Source organism: Leuresthes tenuis, unplaced genomic scaffold (genome assembly GCF_036924035.1).
Source record: "Leuresthes tenuis unplaced genomic scaffold, fLeuTen1.0.hap1 SCAF_2, whole genome shotgun sequence".
Lineage (NCBI taxonomy): Eukaryota > Metazoa > Chordata > Actinopteri > Atheriniformes > Atherinopsidae > Leuresthes > Leuresthes tenuis.
Window position 1 is genome coordinate 26,669,442 of NW_027325356.1, and position 20,808 is coordinate 26,690,249.

Genomic DNA, 20,808 nt, shown 5'->3' on the forward strand with positions numbered 1-20,808 from the left:
GCTTCCTATTTTACTTGTCTACAGAGGTTGGAACCGTGCACATTCTTGGTGTGTGAGAGTAACATAAAATCCCATGATTGGGAACTTTTCATATAATTGCTAAATTATTTCTGTCGTTGAATCCACACCTCTTGTTCTTCCATAGAATGTTGCAAGTTCTGTTTTAAAAACAGTGTTCCTTTTCATCAAAGATTTACAGTTCTTCACTTACTTCCTCTTTAGACATCAGTTCCCCATCCACAGCTGGGCCAGTGGCTCCACATTCCTACTTCCCCTTCTAGTCAGCTGAAACACAAGCCTACAAAAAGCTTTAAAAAGCTGCTGCGATTACTGGTCGCTTCAGTCTTTGCCATCACTAACCCCAGCCAGCAACATGGACCTGAAGGTGGGTGTCCTCAACGGTTAACACCACTGTTTGTGAGATAATTTGAGTGTGTATATTTGTTGACATCCTTTGTTGAGAGGAGTTCAGGTTTGTTCATTTATTCCTCCATTTCAGGATGGTATTGTTAATGGAGCCGTGCTGATTGTACACCAGATCCATGAGGGGAAGCATCACTACAATGTGGAAAATGTGGTGAAGTACAAACAGGGAAGTGAAAAAAAAAAGTTTTTCAGGTATAACACTCTATAGCACTCTCCAAATGGTTAGGGTTAGGGTAACGGTACGTGATGTGGGGGAGAGCAGGACCTTAACACTGCTCGAACCACATATTGTTCAGGGTCAGAATGATCTGTGTCCAGGCGATGACGAAGATGTTGCAGTAATCTCAGACACAGCGGTACCGGACAGAGATTGGGTTTAGGCCACATACGCACAGAATGATATCAGGAAGTATAACGCAAATATCAGATCTCACACACACTGCAATAAAAACAAATAGAAAGGAACACAAGAGGATAAAGTGCATTGTAACTAAATGTGTAAACACTGCGATTCGTATTTTGAGAAAAACTCAAAATGTCATTGGTATGATAAACAGCTTGAGGTCATGCTTTTTTTACACTAAGAACTTCTATGAAACCAGGCTGAGGATAACAATTAAATTACTGATACATTTTTCATGTTTCTACTGAAAAGAAAGGTTTAAGCTCATCTGATGTTCGGTATCAGCATTCATTGATTGAAATGTACTTACAGTTCATATTAGAGAAATCAGTACATGGACAGGACTTAATTATTCTAATTAATTAATTATCATATATTGCCATTTTGGTTACTAATATGGATTGTTATTAACAAATCTTCTTTATATCACAGGGTTTGACTTGTGGCAATACAATATGGTTCTATTCTAGGAATTAGGCTATATGTAATAGCTGGATTATCAGATTTGGCCCATGGATTGAAAAATAGAGAAAAAAGTGGCCTTGCATTGCCATACTCAAACTGTGTAAATAAAAAATCTTAAAATCTTAAAATCTTTGAATCAAGGGGGCTTGGGTTAGGTACAGACACCCTATAACTGATGTATGCATATAAGATTAAGTCCTATCTAAACCATTATGTTAAGTTTCAAGCTAAGTTTCAATAAAGGATTTTAGTAAACATTAAGATTTGCATATACTGTTTTTCTCTGTTATGACTCATATCGACTCACATTTTACTAGGATTTTAGACTGCCTTTGAACAACTGAATTTAGAATTTTATCCAGCTTTTTAGATATATTTAGTGAATGTTTTGTAATATAAGTAGTCATATCATATGACAAGGGTCTGATAAATAAGATGTCTGTTTTGTTTTTAATTTTTTCCCAGAAGAGGAGACAAGCTGATGGAGATAAATGGTGTCGACCTGCAGGATCTCACGCCTGAGGAGTTGGCCCAAACGCTTTCTAAGGGGAATCCAATGCTAGTGAGTTTGTGTGATGCCACAGTCTCAAACACTGGACATCTCCAAGGCAGAAATTGTATTTTAGACTTTATTTTCTTTATTCTGTTTCAGTATTAAATAGCTAAATATCATAGCAGCTCCACTTGTGAGATCTGTGGAACATCTGTGCTTCTGTCGTGGGCCGTGAGAAAGAGATTCCAAACATGTTGAATTCATTTAAGGATGTATTGTTGTGGTTTTGTATTTTGGCAGATTGGGGCAGGTCGTCGTTCTTTGTTTGTTAGTTTTTTTATTTCATTGTTAAGCTTTCTGTTGACTCTTTCCTTAAACGTGTAAAAACTGAGACGTCCTTTTTCTGGGTCTTTAGACAGTGCACAAGGCAGGCAAGAAGAGAATAGAAGCTGAGCGGCCTCCCCCAGAAGAGGACACTTTGCAACCCGTCTCCAAGGAGTCAACAGTTCTGAGTTTTTCCTGGGAGATGATGAGGGAGGAAGAGAGTGTAGTTGGGCCAGAGGGAGAGGGAGAGGCTACATCGGGTATAGAGGAGGATGTTTGCCAAGATGAAAATGAGGAGAATGGAAAGGGGGCAGACCTGATTGTTATTCAGATGACAAAAACCAGCATCTCTGTGGTGAGTGGCAGGGGCTGCGATGATGGAAGCCCATGTAAGGGATGTCATGGCACAGGCTGTACCTTCAATGACGTCATTGTGGTGGCAGAATCCAGCACAGTGACAGTTGGTGAGTGAGTTGGCTTTAAGTCTTCTGCTTTCACCCATTTTCATTTTTCTCATATGTTACTAATAACAACAGTTAATCTTTATATTGTTCCACATTATTTGTTTCTAATGTTATTTGGTGGGACTGCTTGGTGGTGGTTAGCACTGTCACCTCATAGCAAAGGGTTTCTTGTTCGAATGGGTTTTTCCCATGCATACAAGGGTTCTCTCTGGTACTCCCACTTCCTCTTAAAGTAAGAAAAAATACATATTAGGTTGATTGGTGATTCTGGATTGACCCCAGGAGTCAGCTGGGATTGGCTCCAGCCTCCTTGTTACCCAGAATTGGATTACACGGGTACAGAAAATGGTCGGATGGATGGATAGTTGTTTAGTCTACTTTAGAAAAAAACAAAATCTTAAACATTTCCAGAGAAAGAACAGGACAACGTATGGCTCACCTGTATTTTTGTCATATCTGGTGTTAGTTTGCCTTTATCAAGGCAGACGAACATGCAATATCTGACTAAGAATTATAAAAAGTATCGAGATCTTTCATCGCTTTATCTTTATAAACACTGTTTTCTTACTGATGAAGCGAAAGCAAGTCTTTGCCGACTTATAGTTTAGTCCACACATCTGAGGGATTGTATTTTAGTGTTCTTATTGTTTTATTGAAATATTTCTATAGTCATACAGGCTGTGCTGTTGTTGCTTTAGACTTCTTACATTCTTAAAATAGTGTAAAGATTGCTGGGTTACAAACTGCATGACCTCTCTTTGTTCTTTGTGTGACTTTCAGTTCCAAGAGGAAGTATCAGTTTCAGACAGGAAAAGCTCTCGAAAGTCTTAATTGAACATGTACCGTCTCACCACTACCTAAGAGGTATCTGCTCACAGAAGACTCCCTATTCCTCACCAAATCCAGGTTAGTCATTTAATACATCAACATGACTAATTCACAGCTCAGTATCACATGAGAAAATGTGATTTGCTTACAGGAGAAACAGTTTTAACGTGACATTCTATTTCCTTTGTGTTCAGAGAGAATCACCATCTACTACTACAAGTCAAATTGTATGGACATGTCTTACAAAGGAATGCCAGTGGTCCTAAACATTTCTGACTCCAACTGCTTTCTCAGGTGCACCAAGGAAGAAAATAAGGTGTTCTTACAGGTGGAGGTATGATAATGGAGTAACGCATTTTTCCTTTCAGTTGTTTCATTGGATTTGTTGACAGAAAATTTACCTGAACATATCAAAAGAACTCACCTGGGGTTACTCAGGTAAAGGAAACACAGCATTCTAATAACTGTTAACTTGAGTGTCAACTTACATAGTTGACACTGACCAACAAAAGCACACACAGTCTTTATTCAAGTAGAAGCTACAATACTTTTGTAATAAAAAAAAGTCTGATACAAGTAGACTTGTATCAGGGAGTAAGTAAAGCATCATGTCCAAAAACAATTGAGGAAATGATGATCGTTACAGATAATTAATTTTCTAAAGTAAAAGTGAAAAAGTTGTTTCAATGCAAAACAGCTAAATTTCACATTCCAAGATATTTTGAAGAATGTACTAAGAATAAAAACTAACACAAAGCATTTGCCAATATCAGTTCTTACAGCCAACAATTACTGAAATTTGAATAAGGTCACGGATGAGATACATCTTCCTGCTCTGCATCTGCTCTGTCTGCTTTGTTAACATCAAGGAATCAGTATTTCTAAATGTAACTGTCCAGTCTATTGAACTTGGTGAAATTCTACTAAAGTACAATTACAAAGTACATATACTTCATTAACTCTAACCTCTGATGTTAAAAGCCACTCTGCTGACAGTTTAGAAGTTAGAAGAAGCTGTCATGAAAGGCATGTGAGATTCCTGAAACACCTCAAAGTGTAATGCAAGATGACACCTCCTCGCGTCAAATATAAAAGTACATCACATGTCATCACAAGTGTCAACACTTGTGATGACATGTGATGTACTTTTATACTGACACTTGTTATTTAGTTTACATTAAAACTCATGAATGTAGTGACGTTTCTTTTTTAGTTATTTCTAATGAGAGTTAAACATGATGACTCAATGGATTTTGATTCTTGTAGACATGCGAAAAGCAGAGGCTGAAGCAGATCTCCAGGAACGATGACAACACCCTCGCTTTTGTCTTCTACATGAAGGCTGACCGGACAAAACAGCGGAGGTTTGAATCGGCGCTCCATTCTGGCTGGTTCATTTGTATAGTCAACTCAGACTTAGTGGAAATGGAAAAGCTGGATGGAGGTCGAGAAGACCCATCGTTCCTCTTTGTCATTCATAAGTGAATGAGAGTTGTCTTTTTCAGACCTTCTTCTCAGTCAAGTCAGGTCAACATTAAAAAATTCTTCTTTTTTAAAATGCATTTTTATCTGTAACTCAAAAGCTATGTTAAAAAGAATAAAACCATGAAATTCACTCTCGTTTGAACCATCTGGTTCAGTGACAGATTTCAGCGTCAGTTTGTTGAATTCTGCTATAGCAGAGGTGCGTAGATATATATCATACAATCATCTTTCAATCAAATTTTTGACAGTTTTTGTTTCAGCTCAAATGACTGAGGGTGTTACTTTTTTTGAAACATGAGAAAAGCACACCAGCATCTGGCCCAACAATCACAATGTCAGTTTGCAGATGTTTTCAATTATATTTTGTTGCTTGCTATTTCCTGGTAACCAATTTAAAAGTGTTCATGTCTTGCACATGGAAAAATACAACAAAGCATGTGTCTAATGAAATGTTTTTTGAAGTTTTTTTAAATGTAATACTTCAGCAAAGTTGATACAGAATGCAGTGGTGTGGTGGTTAGCACTACTGCCTCATAGCAAGAGGATTCTTGGTTCGAATCCCTGCTGGGGCCTTTCTGTGTGCAGTTTGCATGTTCTACTCATGCATGCATGGGTTCTTTCAGGGTACTCTGGCTTCCTCTCACTACCCAAAAACAAGCATATTAAGTTAATTGGTGACTTTAAATGGTTATTTGTCTCTATGTAGCCCTCTGATGGACTATTCGTGGCCTATCCTGTTCCAGTGGTGTTGATCTTATCTAATGTGGCAGCAACAATGTGTGACCAACTGTTTCCATGTCAAAATTTTATTTTCTTATGCTCCTCTCAGTTGTACAACAGGCAATATTTGACATAATATTCTAAAACTAATACAAATACAAAATCTATTTTAAAAAGAAAATTTGAAAGCTCTCAGTTGAATGTCAAAGGAGCATTCCCTCCTCTGTTTATGTGACATGTGGAAAAAGTCTGAAATAACCCATGCTGAAAATACAGCTTGCTAAAATTGCAACTGAACTCAATTCTTCTCTCAATTGAACTGACAACTTCAGCTATAAGTTTTATAGGTTTTAAGTAAACTAAATAAATATTTACAGTTTGATCAATATGATTATTTATAACAATGTTGAATATTTAAGGCATTCATAGGAACAAGACTACTAAAATATATTATATAAATGTTAAAATGTACAATTGAAGTACAATAACATGGAAGAACACTGGGTATTCAGTAATTAAGTGTACTTTTTTGTTAACAAGTTCATTAACTTTACATGACAAGGCTCAAAATTCTAACACAAACTAAGACTTTCACACATATTTACATTTTGCAGTTTTGACAATGTTGATCAGAAGCCATGATGAAAAGGAGACCATTCCACTACAATCCACGAATCTTCCCTTCATTTCATCCTTCATGAGCTCATAATCCAGTTTGTTCATTGTCACTGTCATCATAGGCTTTGTTACTATGTCCATCTGCATCGTAAGGATTCTCCACAGCATCCTTTGGAGGTTTCCTGAAAACACAAGAAACACAACATGTTTCACTGTCATCAAACTGATTGATCTGCCGTAACAGATATTTTCTCAAGACTAAACTCACTTCCTGCGCTCTCTGACACCAGAGAATATGAGGTAGACGCCCAGCAGCACCACGATGCCCATAATCACACCAAACACCACCAGCCACACCTCCACCGGTTGCTCCACTGGCGGGGACAGTGTTGGAGGGACACCTACGAACTCCAGTGTCATGTCATCTAATTGGAAAGCATCATTGAGTCGACCTCGGGATAACCTAGAAGGAAGATTAAAGTGGTCTTATCATCAAATGTCAAACAGAAAAGTTAATATAGAGTAGACTCAGTAAAAAATAAATTGCAGGTGGCAGTTTAGCATACTCTCAGTTTAAGGATCAGAGAAGAGTTATGACAGGGGAGCTGAGCTAAGTGAACTCTCGCCATCAGAAAGAGATCAAATTTCATAGTAGTCTGAACTAACCTTGCATGATAATTTTTACACCTCATCACTTTTTGCATCAGATAATTGTCCCTATTTTCTCAACCGATGAACGTCCCTTTTGCTCTGTGTCATCGCATTCATGGTGGCTGCGCAATGTGTCCTGTGTCTGATCATCTGAGTCCACCAGGAGATGTATTAGATTAATTAGATTTCACCTGCATATCTGACTGAGTGTTTGTATTACAAAGAAATGGATACCAAATACCAAAATCTGAAATAAAACTACATAAAGTAATGCTGAGAAATGCTTTTGTTCATCTTTCCAGTGGGGAAAAAAGCTTAAAAGAAATTGAAATATTACTTTTCAAAAACAGATAGTTAGACACCTTAGAGAATGGGATTTTCACATTTAGCTAATCCATGGCAATAAATATTTCATGCAGGATGAAATAACATCTAGGCTACATGTGACAGAAATACATATAAATACCACGAAGAATCAAAGTTTGGTTGCATCAAAGGGAAAACAAGTGAAGATGCAATTTTCTTTTTAATTCAAGGTTTTTAGGGGTAGAAATATTTTAATTTTGTCCTGTTTAAATTCACGACTATAAAACATTCAGTAACAGGTGCAATTCATCCTCAGGGTTTTATGAACGTTTACTGTAAGATTCTGCCTGATCTAATGAAAAATTAGCAATTGGTTTAGATTTATAAGATTTATAACAGCTGATTAAATCTAGCTCCAAAGGTTAAACTTCAACAGTATTTGACTGTTGGGAGAAGAATTTTAGGATTTTGATAGGCCAATAAACTTAATGAAAGTTTGCACATTCATTTTTTCAGGAAAATTATTTATTTTTACAGAAAATTAATGTTATGAACTAAGAGGGTTGGCTGAGTTATGCATAGAATGACCTGTATGTACACAAATACACTTGTGCAATAAACGTGTGCCTCACCTTATGGCTTCTTCAACATCAGCCTTTGGAATATAAACAGAGGGAGTTGCTGGGTTGGTGACCACAATGAAGAAGGAGATCCTGGGAGTTTCCTGATAGGTGAGGATGTTTTCTGATCTGAAGGTGAAAACAAATAGAAGCTCTCTTTTAAAACGAAGCATTAATTATCTTTATAATATCTGTGGGATGATGGAGACACTGACGTGAAGAGAAGGGTCTTGTTTTGTTGGCTGTAGTACTGCCTCATGGCGTAAGCGATGCTGGCCTTGAACAGGAACAACTCGTTGTCATTCCAGGAATACTGAAACACAAGTTAATACATTAATATTTGACATCTTATGCCATTCGAGTAAAAATAACAGTAATTAATGATACTCACAGCATTCTCGCCCATTGCAGCCTTCAAACTTAGTCTCACTTTAATGGCAAACTCTGAATCTGTAAAGTGAATAAAGGCCAAATAATTAGCTCTGATGAATTGTGATTTTTTTTTTATCCTGATTCTCTATATTTCATTAAGTTAATATATCATATATTAACATTCTTGTACCATGATCTAACAAAATATTGAGCAAGAGTAAAATTCCTCTTGCTCTGTATGACAAACCTCAGAAGCTGTCGCATGTATCTTTTTCAGGGAAAACGTCTGATTGTAAATAATGTGGTCATACAAAAATCTGCCATGAAAACAGTACCACCATAAGTCTGTTTCTCTACTTCCTTAAAATGTTGGGGGGACTTTTTGATTTTTCATCATTGCTTCTTTAAAAAATTGCACATCAAATGTCTCAACAGAAGTAACATCACATTTTTTCCCCATCACTGTTATTTCACAATACAAAACAATAAGATTAGCTGTGCTTTATGTGAACTTAAACCCTTTATAAAGTTAATACTGCCGTTCAATTGAACCAAAACCTAATTACATTTCTAGAATAAAAAATACGCAAAAAACAATAAAGAAAATAAATACTTCTGCATGATACCCATCTGTGCTGCGAATATGAATGCTGTTCACTTAATGTAGCTCAAAGTCTATAAACAAGGGGAAACGATCAGCGGTAGGGAGGAGGAATAGAGGTATGATTAAATCTTACGGCCTGTCTCCTACAAGTGGATCTGAACAAAAAATATTATGAGATGGAAAAAACGTGATAACATTCAAGACGTGAATAACACAAAGATACAGCAACAGACACGGGAAAGATGGCTGTCATATACAGAAAGTGCATTAACAGGAGACAAGGAAGACGTTTTAAGGACATCTGGTTAAAATAGAGATGATGATGATAACATCATGATCATGATAACATGTCCTGAATGAATGTTTGGCCCCATAAAGCCATAATGCAATGTTTTCACATTTCTGTCTGTACACAGATGGAATTGAGAGCTTTTGAGATGCACGTGTTGCTCACACCTCTAAAGACACTGCTGAGGATAGCGATGGGTTTACCATGAGATTGACATGAATCTTTTCATTTAATTTCTGAAAACAAAGCACATATGGGTGGAACTTAATGTTTTGTACTCACATGGATCGATTGTTGTACTCCAGCCAACAGTCCTACTGTGTTTGGCGTTCTGCTCCTTCAACCAGTCATAAAGTGTTTGGAAATAGTCTAGAAGAGGGCCGGCATCCATTTTAGTAGTTCCAGATATTGTTTGCAAAGCCTTCGTCCAGGACTGGGACCTTCCTAACTCCAGCATATCCCTAGCACAAAAAAATAGTCATGTTTAGAAGGATTATTGATCTGTTTATGCATGGATATTGAAAAAAAAGGGAGTATCTTTTGAAATAGCTGAAACAAGGTGAGCAGGAAGCTGTTTGTACCTCAGCTTGGTTCCTGCTGCTGTGGAACCAGTAATGTCACATGCAGACAAGGGACCTGTATGATTAGCTGCATCACAGAGGGCTTTTTGGAACTGAAACTGATAGATGGTTCTTGTGAAGTATCTGTATAGAAAACAAACAACAAACACAAACATACAGCGATGATGCCTAAAGGTAGAATGGGTGTAAAAAGTTTCATCTTGCGTCTTGTTTGTATTTTAGTTTCAATCTTATCATTTCTTGTTTGCAAAGGTGTGAGATTTTTCTTTTAAAGTTTACGCAACCAACAGGCTTTATCAAAGACAAATGTCAAACACTCTCAAAGCAAGTCTTTTTCATTGACCACACTGATTGTCTTCATTGAGGGTCAGTCAGCCCTGCTCTGACATAGTAAAGTGATACAGCTTTAAATGATAAATTATTATGTTTGAACGATATCAACAGGATTTTACTGTATACTAAGTTATACTGTAGAATCTAAACTAACAGGGGGATTTCCAGTAAACTCCTTTGTCAAAATGTACTGAACTGCTCAAGTCCCTTCTGTCATAGCAGTTTTCAAGGAAATCCAGAATCAAAGTAATGCTCTTATCCACTTGATGTGTAGATTTGAAACAAAACTCTTACCTGATGAAGGAATAGTCTCCAGATACGTGGAACAGAGCTGGTGGGTCACAGTAAGTTTCATCCCTTGGTACTGGCTCCACAACTCCTACCAGCTCCCTCCTGTTAAGACAACATAGCATAGGAACTGATACGAAGCTGGCGTGAAGCATATGCTTAGAGGCACAACATAAAATACCTGAATATCTGTCCAGTTATATGTCATATCTGTTTGCAGTGCTTTTAGAAGTCAGCAATGTTCGCGGGATGTGATTTTGTTTTTTTTACAAAATGCGGTAAAAGAATTGCATCACTGACAGATGCCTCATCCCGGACCGTGCTTACTTCATCTCCCACCAGTGCTTCATCCATTCATCTTTGGAGATATTCCCTGCAAACACTTGCCACCTCCACTCTTCCAGCATGTAGGTGAACGGCAGCGTGGCCACGATGGTCAGTGCCTGTTTCAGTAGGAAGTTGATCTCAGTTTCTACAGGCAAAGATAAAGAAATGACACAGAGAAAAGGTCAATTTAAGTCGTTAAGCTACAAAAGCATGAAAAGACACTGAAACACCATTTTAAAAGTTGCATGTTCTTACATTGTTTCATATGCCCTTTACGACACCTATACAGTATTGGACACAGTAAATGGATTACAGTTTTTAAAACAGATAGCAGATAGATTACATGGACCAAGGTCGTGTTATGTTTTCAACCTGCATGCAATTACAAGACACACACTGCAATTACAGGTTTTTGAGGCCACTGGAGGGCGCTGGAAACAAGCTCAACATTATCAAATAATCAAACAGCTGCCTGAACTGCAGATTTAACCATACATTGTATCTTTGGCAACTTGTTGAATGCAAATCAAACACAGATTTTACTTTTAGTTCGATTTGGTTTCCATTAACATTAAATCCATCAGACCGAGGTTTGGTGCTGGGCAGTCAGGGTTCAGTTTGATGTCAGAGGATTTCATCAAAAAGAAAAAGAAAAAAAAAGATGCTAACAGGAACTGAAGTGTAAAGTTGTTACTCCGTTGTTTCCCAATGCTGCCCCATCACTTTCATCTTTCTATTGCTATCATGAAAATGCTTGTTTTTTATCATTTAGAGAACAGACAGAACTGTCTACATTAGTATTACCTTTGTCATAGACAAAGTCAGGAGGCAGGAGACCCAGGGTCTTCAGGTGTTTTGGTGTTGCAGCAGAGAGGGACATGATTTCTCCGACAGCCTCGTGGAATCCTTCGTTGGCTCCGTCCCTCAAGAGGTAGGACAGGTTGCGGTAAGCCATCTGGTACTGGTTGTGACCCATCTCATGGTGCACTGTGAGGAAGTTATCCATGTTGACCTCGGTGCACATCTTAATCCTGCAGACATCACAGCAGAAGTGTCGATGTCAACAGTTATATTGTGTGATGCATTCATATCTCACAACTGGTGATAAAGTGCACCAATAAAACAATCAGAGCAATCACATGTTCCCAATGAGTCCACTATAAGGAACACTGCGTCTAAAGAGAGAATCAAGGTGATAATGTTCCATGGTGAGCTTTAGTTCGGTAATAACAACTCAAACTGATAGAGGAGCAGCCATAAAAAAAATTGTTTTGCATTTGGACAACCTCTTTTTCTGTAGTCAGTGCTGCAGTAATTAGAGAATCAATATTTTACAGCCAAGGCCTTGATTGTTTTTATCAGCAGGGAAGAATGACTCAGATTAATCTACATCTCTGTTTCAGCACCTTTATATCTATAACTCTTCTGAATACGAGCTTATCTACAGTGAACTTGAGCTACATTTCAACTGCAATGACCTTTTCCAGAAACCTGAGGAGGGATGGTGTTTCCTGTAAAATGGCCCAAGACACGGCCCTGATAAGGAAGCACCTCTTTTGGGATACCTGAGAACTAGCTTTTAAAATCTGTTAACTCGGACCTCTAAAGCAGCAATAGTTGCTGCTGTTTTTTAAAGGCAACATTCAAATGCTATGTATGCAGTTTTTATCAGCTTAGAAAACACAGTACAGTGAGGAAAGGAGGCAAGAAATGAGTGAATCTTGATAATAAAATGCTTATTTTCACGGTGTTTCACAGCAGTTACATTCCAAGGCTGTAGCATTAAAAGAGTTTGAGTGAATTGAGCTGAGATGCACCCCCTGGTTTGACTGCTTTGAAGGCTACTACGTGACCAGCGAGGGAGAAAGGAACAATTTGCCTTGTGCATTAAGCCTTACTGGAAATGAAAAAGGGCTGAAAAAATCTTTTATGTCTTTGAAAAAAGCTCACAAGTTGTTTCAGCTATGGATGTGTGTTGAAATATGTAATTACTCTTCAATGTAAAATCTAAATCTAAGTCTTCAATGTAATCGATAAAAGAGTGCCCTAGAACTGTACAAGCGTCTGTGAATTATCCCACCTGAAATCCTCTCTGTTTCCCATGTCCCAGGCTGTCGGGTGACAGACCACATTTCGCCCATCGTCGGGCTTCACCAACATGGAGTTTGTCCAGAAGTTATCGAACATCTCGTACAGGCCAACAGACATGAAAAACTTCTCTGCTTCTTGGAAAAGACGAACCTCACTCCAACCCTGAACGTCCAGCAATGAGAAAGCATTTCTTTATCGTGTAATAGACTGAAAAATGATTACACTATTTAAAATGTAGTTCTTTTGGTTTTATTTTAGAGAAAAGGCACTGTACCTGCTCCCTCATAGTTTTGCTGACATCTATATCTGGTTTATCAGGGTAGGGGGTTGACAGAGGGTACAGGTTGGTCCAGAACCTTCCCCACATGTCACCTGGACAGTCAACACAGTCAGATATTAGTTTTCAGTCATTAAACATACATATAGTCTAAATACATGCAGTCATGTTCTTCAAGTGAACTGAAATCAGATTAACCTAATTTAAACTGGGGGCATGATGGATTAATTGAGATGCTGAACAAAAGAGGCTACGCCAATTTACATTACATTATATTACATCAGTAACTCTTCTTTTCTCAGTAGAGAAAAGTCGTAGTACTGAGACCTGGACAACAGAGGGACACAAACATACTTGATCACTAAGTTGAAAAATGAATGATCATTAACATCCTTATGGTCCCTTGGTTGTTTATGTTATATTAGAGTAGAGCACCGGAACACACCGGAGTTATATGTTATCAAACTAGCTCTGTTTCTATTTCAGCTGAATTTACCATAGGATTTAACACTTAAAGACATAAAGGCATAAACAACATAAAGTGTAAAAAATATTTCAAAAAGTGCAGGAAAAGATCATTGCATTTTCTTTTTTCTTACACTCTACACAGTATCCCAACTTGGGAAACAGAGTGGTAAGATATAAACTTAATATAAAAACATGAGAAATGGGAAAGTGGATCTGTTATATTTATTCCCCTAATAAACAACAAATGAAAATTCCTTCTTTTGTCACCTCAGTCTCTTTGTTTTGTGTCTTTTTCTAACTTACTCTTTTAGCGCCCAAGGTGCCTTGCAGACTCATTCCGAAGAAATTATTATCAAAAATCAATAATGAATAAAATCCTTACATCAGATGCAGTCATTTGAAAACGCTTGCTTCCAATTGGACCGTTTATGAGTTGAATGAATTCCTCAACATACCCAGCAGGTGGGCTGGCAGAGGTCCCTGCGAATCAATGTGTCCTGGGTAGACCTCCATAAGCCTGGACCTCACATATGCGTGCAGCTCCTTGTACAAAGGCATGATCTGTAGAAACACACAAAGAAATACTGTTTGCTGCATTCCCTCTGTCACTGACGCAGAGGCAGTGCAGCATGAAACATACGTAACAGAGCCAAATCCACAAATGTGGACTAACCTGTTTGTAGATTGAGCGGACATCTTCCATCAGCTGATGTGTTGTGTACTTGAACTGAGGGTCTTCCTCAGTGGTCTCATAGTTATATCTCCAGTAAGCGCCATAATCTTCAAAACCTGCTCATGTAAATGTAAAACAAAGCTGTTATTGTCTATAATTCTTCAGCAGAACTGATTCAGACCATTACACATGGATGTAAGTCATAACTGAAAACACACAAGCAAGACAGCAGTGGACCTTATGCTAACCCTCCATAGTGACTAACTTGGCAGATTTTGGAAGGAGCCATCATGTATTTTAAGAGAAGATTAGAAGCTCTGTGTGTCCTTCTGACACTGCCTTCAGTCACTTTCAGTATGATTTTTGTTCCTTGATAAATATTTTCTGGTCTGTTTTCTGAGCCAGCCTGAAGCAGCTCCTTTATTCACACATGTGTTTCATCTTTTCATTCATTCATCACCGTTTAGTTTGGAAGCTTCATTCTTCAGGTCCACGTAATCTTCGTACAGAGGCCTCATCCTCTTCCCCACCTCTTTCCTCCAGCCCTCCCACACATGAAGACGGTCAAAGTAATTTTGGCTGCTGGACATTACACGCTCCAGGCCTGTGAACAGAGAAAGACACATGTCAGAGGATGTCTTATTTTCATTCAGCTAAATTCCAGAGTAAAATCAAATCCTTTTTCAAGTCAGATTCAACAGCGTAGTTTGTACTTTTCATTTCATGATTTTACATGTAAATATACGATTTCTTTCTTTATGAAATATATAATTTTTCCTCAGTCATTTCTATATTACTTACTACTTATTTCTTAGATGTCTTTTGGAATGAGAACTTTTGATAGGTTAAACGCATGTTGTCATCAGCATTTCTATAAATTTGCATACTATATTAACGATAAAATTTATCAAAAAGGCAGCTGAATTGTTCAGTTCATACGAAAGTTGTCCAAAGTCCGTCTGAGGTGAATGTGCCAAAGCAAAAACAGAGAACTGCATTACTTATCAAAAGTGTTCTGATAAATTTCTGTGGGAAATGTTGCTAATTGTAACTGCAGTTTGGTCAAATATTTTATCCTGTTACATTGTTGGCCTCAAACATTCATCTAAATGGAAACATCTGACATGTTTAAAAAGAGAAAATTTCCTTGTTGGAAAAAATTATTGTCCACATGAAATGTTGCAAGAGAACTAAAAAACTAATTTTTTTTCTACTTAGCAGTAAAGAGCATGACTTTTTGCTCTGAAATATAACAGGTTATGAAAAGAAAAGTATAGATGTACTCGAGTAAAAGTACTTCAAAACGTAAGTAACTGTTCTTAGTTTCTTTCCACCACTTGTGGATGTGTTATTGATATTATGTTGGAATTAATTTTACAAAAACTATCATCATGATTACCACAGCAGTATCTTCTTTTGCTCGGTGACTGTGTTAATCAATAACTGCTTTATCTAACTTTGACATAGCCAGGCAGCCACGTTACCACAACTGGTCCTTATTAAACACACCTGGCTCCAAAGTCTGGCAGTTCAGGGGGTCGTCAGGCAGACACACTGTTGCTGTGCTGTAGATTGTACTCATCTCACTCATCACCTTACTCAGCTACAAAAAGATTTCAGAAAAAACACAGTGCTTAGATTAGATGTTTGGTATCACTTTGATACTTTTACAGATATTTACACATCATGACCTAAAACTTAATTTAAAACATTTTCATGAAACTTGAAGATTTTCTAAAAGAAAAATGTAAGTTGTCCACTTTATCCTTTTATGTAAGAAACAGGAAACATAAAATAAAATCCATTTCAGAGGTTAAACCTTCTGCCTTTGTGGTAATTTGCTGACTTTCCCCTCTCGTTTACCAGTATCTTTAAAGAATTGTAATATTTTGTAAGTCTTGAAAATGTTGATGTAATGTATGCATTGCTGCTGACTTTAAAGGTAAAAGCACACATACGTCTCATCGGGTCATCATGTTTAAGAGAGTGATGGTGAAACTTAACGTTGCAAAAAGTCTTACGTGTGAAGCTTTATCCGCATCCAGAGCACCAGAGCCTTTGTCTTGGAGGGAGATGAGCTGTAACTTAATCTTTGGATCCATAGTCTGGTCGATGGGATATTTCAGGGACTCTTCTGACATCTTGGTGTAGAAGTTTCCCCAAATTTGCCCCTGTTCTGACTATGGGGAGAAAAACAGATGTTATCAAACAGTTTCTTGCAACCAAACTCTTTAATAATTAGCCACTAACTATCAATGATTTGATAAATGAACATTTCCAAATACCAACCACTTTGTCTGAATTCTCATTTGTGATGTTGGTGTTGTAGGCCCATGATGCCAGCGAGTACTGGTACATCAGCGCTGTGGCCTCCCTGTCAAACCTCTCCAGGAAAGCCTCAACATCTGTCTGAGCAGAGACAGCACAGGACAGAGCCAGCAATGTTACGAGTTTCCCTGCACACATCTTGGCTGCTTCAGCTCCGACCACATACAAAATGTGACTGTGAGAGGGAGGCTCACTGTACTGTTATACAGTTTCAATAATCTTCTGGGCTACCTTGGCCTTTGGACTACAGAGCCATAAGCAAGGGTTTGTCTGAGTTTTCATTTACAGATACGATATCTCAGAGGAGCACTTCAGTGGGATGATACTAAAGAGTCCGTGTTTAATACATTAGCAAAAAAAAAAAAGCCTCATATCTCTCTTGGAAGACTTTTTTGTATTTGTATATAGCTCATCTGATAAGGTCTCTTGTTATTGGCTTTCCGGCTGTCAACATGATAAATCTGAATATTTTATCCAAAGTCAAGCTGCTTAAATTACAGTTAAATGAATATGAAGCAAAAAAAAAATCACTTTGCTACTGCAGCACTTGGTTTATTTTTTTTCTTGTGAACCACATGTTCTGAAAGGACTGTATAAAACCTGTTGAATGTTGAATACAATGTGAATGAAGTGTATAGCCCTTTAAAATAAATTCTGCATCTTATTTAATGTAAAAGACACTGAAGAAACTACAAATAATAAGTTTGTGTGTGTGTGGGGGGGTATTTTCTCAAAAACTTGTTCAAACATGTGTCACTTATTTATTTATCTATTTTATTTTGAAACATAAAATATTTTCTATTTCATATTTGTTCGGTTAATTGTTTTTGATGTTTGATTTTATCACATTTGATTTCATTTAGGTTATTATGGATAGTGTAGTGGTAAGATTGGTAAGATAGTGGTAAGATTGCGACCTTTCATGTGGGTGACTGGGGTTTGAATCCCCCCTCGGATGAAAGGTACTACCTCCAGTCCTTGGGCAAGACCCCCTTACAAGACCGGTCTATTTGACAGCTTGATATGAGTGTAAGTTGCTTTGGATAAAAGCGGCAGCCAAATACATAAAACATAAAAACATAAACAGGAAAAACCTTGAGTTGTCTGTTGATCATTCATCATAAGCAGAGCTAATTATCTTGAAGAGAACGTGTCAAGAAAGCAGGAAACAAAAGCTTCTGATTCTTCAACTCACTTCTCTGTTGGTGGCAGATTTCCCAGCACCACACAGAAAATGCAAGTCATGCACTGTAAGATAAGAAATCAGCTATGAGGCCAAAGTTTAATATTAACATTCATAACCCAAAACAAATCTACTAACTACTAAAACACTACTACTAATCTACTAAATCTAATCTATAAAAAAACACCAACTGAATTGAATATCAATGTTAAAAAAAACACTTGGATTTGTAACATTATTTATAGATTGATAACATAAAATGTATCCAAGACACATCACAGCACTTGTTTGGAAGCAATCTCATTATAAATCTTATATATTCATTATTATTAGTAGTGTTAATATTCAAATATAAGGACAATAATAAACCTTTTCATATGGCTCTGTGAAGCATTCAAGGACCTCCCCCCAACAAAAAAAACAACAAAAACTAACATGAAACAAATAAAAACATGATCACAAGTATGACACTGAACATAGAGAATACATTGTGAATACTATCAGCACTATCATTCCTACAACCACCATCACCAACAATGATAAAATTGATAATAATAATGATGGTGATCGTGTTTATTTTAAAGCAAGGTCCACAGTTGAAGGCAGTGCACGTTTTATTGGTTTTAAATTGATGAAACAGCGACCTCCTATGGAAAAGGTTGGAATATCACAATCATGAACTTTACTCAGCTTTTTACAGAACTTTTCAAGCACAAGTACAAGCGAGAAAGCTTTAGGTGAACAGCATAGAAGCAAAAACCAAAAGAACAACGCCATGGAAACGAAACAAAAAATCAAAACCATTAGTGAGACAACCTCGAAGCAAATTGAAAAATAGCAAACAAAAACAAACAAAAAAAAACAATAACAATGAAGAAATATATATAAATAATTGTACATATATCCTACAAAAGAATAGTAGAACAATTACTGCAGTGCAAAATTATAAGAATAAAGCAATGAAAATGCAGAGATAAAAAGATGTATTTCTCTGCAAACCATCTTCAGATTTAAGTCAAAGAGTGCTTTTACACAGAGCAAAGTGAGCAAAGTTTACTTATTTTTGACCATCACATTACTTAAGTTGTCATCAGTCTGTGTTCAAATAGAACTACGTATATTCCACTCAACATACATCCTTTCTTTATCTATTATTGTACCATATCATTTCAGGTTGAAAATAGCTCAGGCACAATGCCAGAGTACCATTTTGAGCATTTCTGTGCTCTACAATTTCACAGTTCTGCTTTCATACGCTTCAGTGGAAAAGAAAATAATATTTGCACACTAACCATTCACCTTGAATGTAAAGCATGTTCAGACTTGTGATGTATAAAGTCGTGAAATATGTAAACAACCCTGCATTCTCCAGGACACTTAGAAACACATCCAAATCAAAGTCCTGAGATCTAAAAATTGAACTGACTGAATGTGTCACTGTTCTCACACTCATGTCAAAGGTTGTAATGTCAATAAAAACATTTTTCTAAAATAAAAAGCGTGGCTTGCAGTAAATTATCACAGCATTTTTGAATACTTGCTTGAATATATACTGTGAAACATTTGTAATACAAAAATTTGTCACAATGGCACCACAGAGTGAGGCCCATGACAGGTTACTGACAATCTGCACTGCTTGAAATTTGCTGCAACTGCAAGTTTACAGCAGACACGTCTATATACAGACTGAGCCTAGAGGCTATAGGCTAATCACTGTGAATGGAACCGACAGCGACCAGGCTTAGTATTCTGGAAGCACACATTCAGCAGAAAAAAAGCGGTTCAGTGGACATCGTTTAGCTCTAGTATAGGCTTCTGCTGTAGGTGAACTTTTCTGACAAGTTTGCAGTTTAGCAGTTTAGAGCCTCAGTGGTTAACGAGGATGCAAACAGGGAAATTTCTATTGCATTCAATCTGCTGATGTCCTAAACACTCGATTTCATTTATTTATTTTTTGTCATTTGATAGTATATCTACTTGATATGCCTTAAAAAATTTATCAAATCACCTTATATGTCAGAAAGGGGACCTTTTCTATACACAGCAAATTGTAACTTTTTGTAACTGGTCTATTTTGGATTTTCTTTCATACAGATTATCAAAATAATCTTACAATTTTCAGTTGTCAGGCCTTGGAAACTAAAGATTAAGACTTTATGTAAAAGTTCGAACTGTGTAAACAAAAAAAAGGTTTGTCTTGTTTCAGAAATATTAGTTATTCCTGGGGACTCTAAATTCTCATGAAAATCATATGAAAAATGGGGGAAAAAATTCACAGTAGATTTTTTTGTTCCTCTTCTTCTTTTGATGATGATGGGATAAGACTGATGACTGATAAAGGCGTACCTCATTTTTTACCTTATGGGACAGGCTCCATCCCCCTGGGACCCTGAATTGGATCAAACGGGAATAGACAAGGAATGGATAGATGGATCATTATCATTACAAAAAATCAATCAGTTTGAGTGGAGAAAATACACAGAATTTAGTTACTTTCTTTAATTTGACAGATGGATAAGTTCAGACTCACATGTAACGTGAAAAATGTCACAAATGATTAGGTTAAAAGTTTGTATCTTAATATACATAAACTTATTATGTTAAAATATAAGTTAATAACTTACTACTCTGATAAATATTACATTATGCTTTGGAGCATAAAAATAATGAAATAATGGAAGGATGGCCAAGCTGAAACGACCACACTTTCTTCTTATTCATTCCACTTCTGTTCATGTCAAATAATGCTACGCAAACCATTTTCAGAATTACTATATATGACATAAATTAATAGATATTGTTGCCTTATTATAGCCTGCCCTTTTGATGAATATGACTAAACGAAGAAATTGCCTTTAGGCTGTTATGTACCCAATTAGGAGCAAATAAAATCATGTTTATTGTACACATGGGTTCTTCTGGCAAAACATATACATTCCTTTTTTCATACATAATTAACAGACATCTAAGACATGATAAATAGATTTTCAGTCTAACTGCTGCTTAGATGTTTCATGAACAAATGTTAACAAAACTTAACATTAGTTAGTGTGCTTTTAGATCGTATGATTAATTAAACCCTATAGACTTTTAATGCTATAGTAAGTCTGTAGTTTAATTAGCGCCTCACGTGTTTAAGATGAAACTGAGTTTAATAGATCTATCAATGACCCTCCACTGGTCCAGCTGGA

The 20,808-nt window shown here is 36.9% G+C and overlaps 2 protein-coding genes across 3 annotated transcripts; one reads left to right on the top strand and one right to left on the bottom strand.

The window, feature by feature from the left end:
- The first annotated feature begins 287 nt into the window (after positions 1–287).
- Positions 288–5,321, top strand: LOC140302094 (uncharacterized). 2 transcript variants are annotated; one of them, XM_072380851.1, is made up of 7 exons: positions 288–385; positions 500–618; positions 1,760–1,856; positions 2,203–2,575; positions 3,356–3,481; positions 3,598–3,737; positions 4,670–5,321. In XM_072380851.1, exons 1-7 carry the CDS (start codon positions 374–376, stop codon positions 4,886–4,888), a joined length of 1,086 nt encoding a protein of 361 aa, XP_072236952.1. In that variant the 5' UTR covers positions 288–373; the 3' UTR covers positions 4,889–5,321. The 2 variants fall into 2 exon arrangements, with proteins under 2 accessions (XP_072236952.1, XP_072236953.1); XM_072380852.1 differs by having other exon boundaries at positions 1,763–1,856.
- Positions 5,322–6,490: 1,169 nt separating this feature from the next.
- ace2 (angiotensin I converting enzyme 2) lies at positions 6,491–16,464 on the bottom strand. Its single transcript, XM_072380850.1, has 19 exons — positions 16,396–16,464; positions 16,128–16,286; positions 15,616–15,709; positions 14,567–14,710; positions 14,107–14,222; positions 13,889–13,994; positions 12,963–13,060; positions 12,678–12,850; positions 11,402–11,628; positions 10,598–10,742; positions 10,277–10,375; positions 9,650–9,772; positions 9,351–9,529; positions 9,059–9,080; positions 8,694–8,710; positions 8,195–8,253; positions 8,019–8,116; positions 7,816–7,932; positions 6,491–6,689 (listed from the first exon to the last, which is right to left on the bottom strand). The coding sequence occupies exons 1-19, from the start codon at positions 16,462–16,464 to the stop codon at positions 6,491–6,493; spliced, it is 2,244 nt and encodes a 747-aa protein (XP_072236951.1).
- Positions 16,465–20,808: the final 4,344 nt, after the last annotated feature.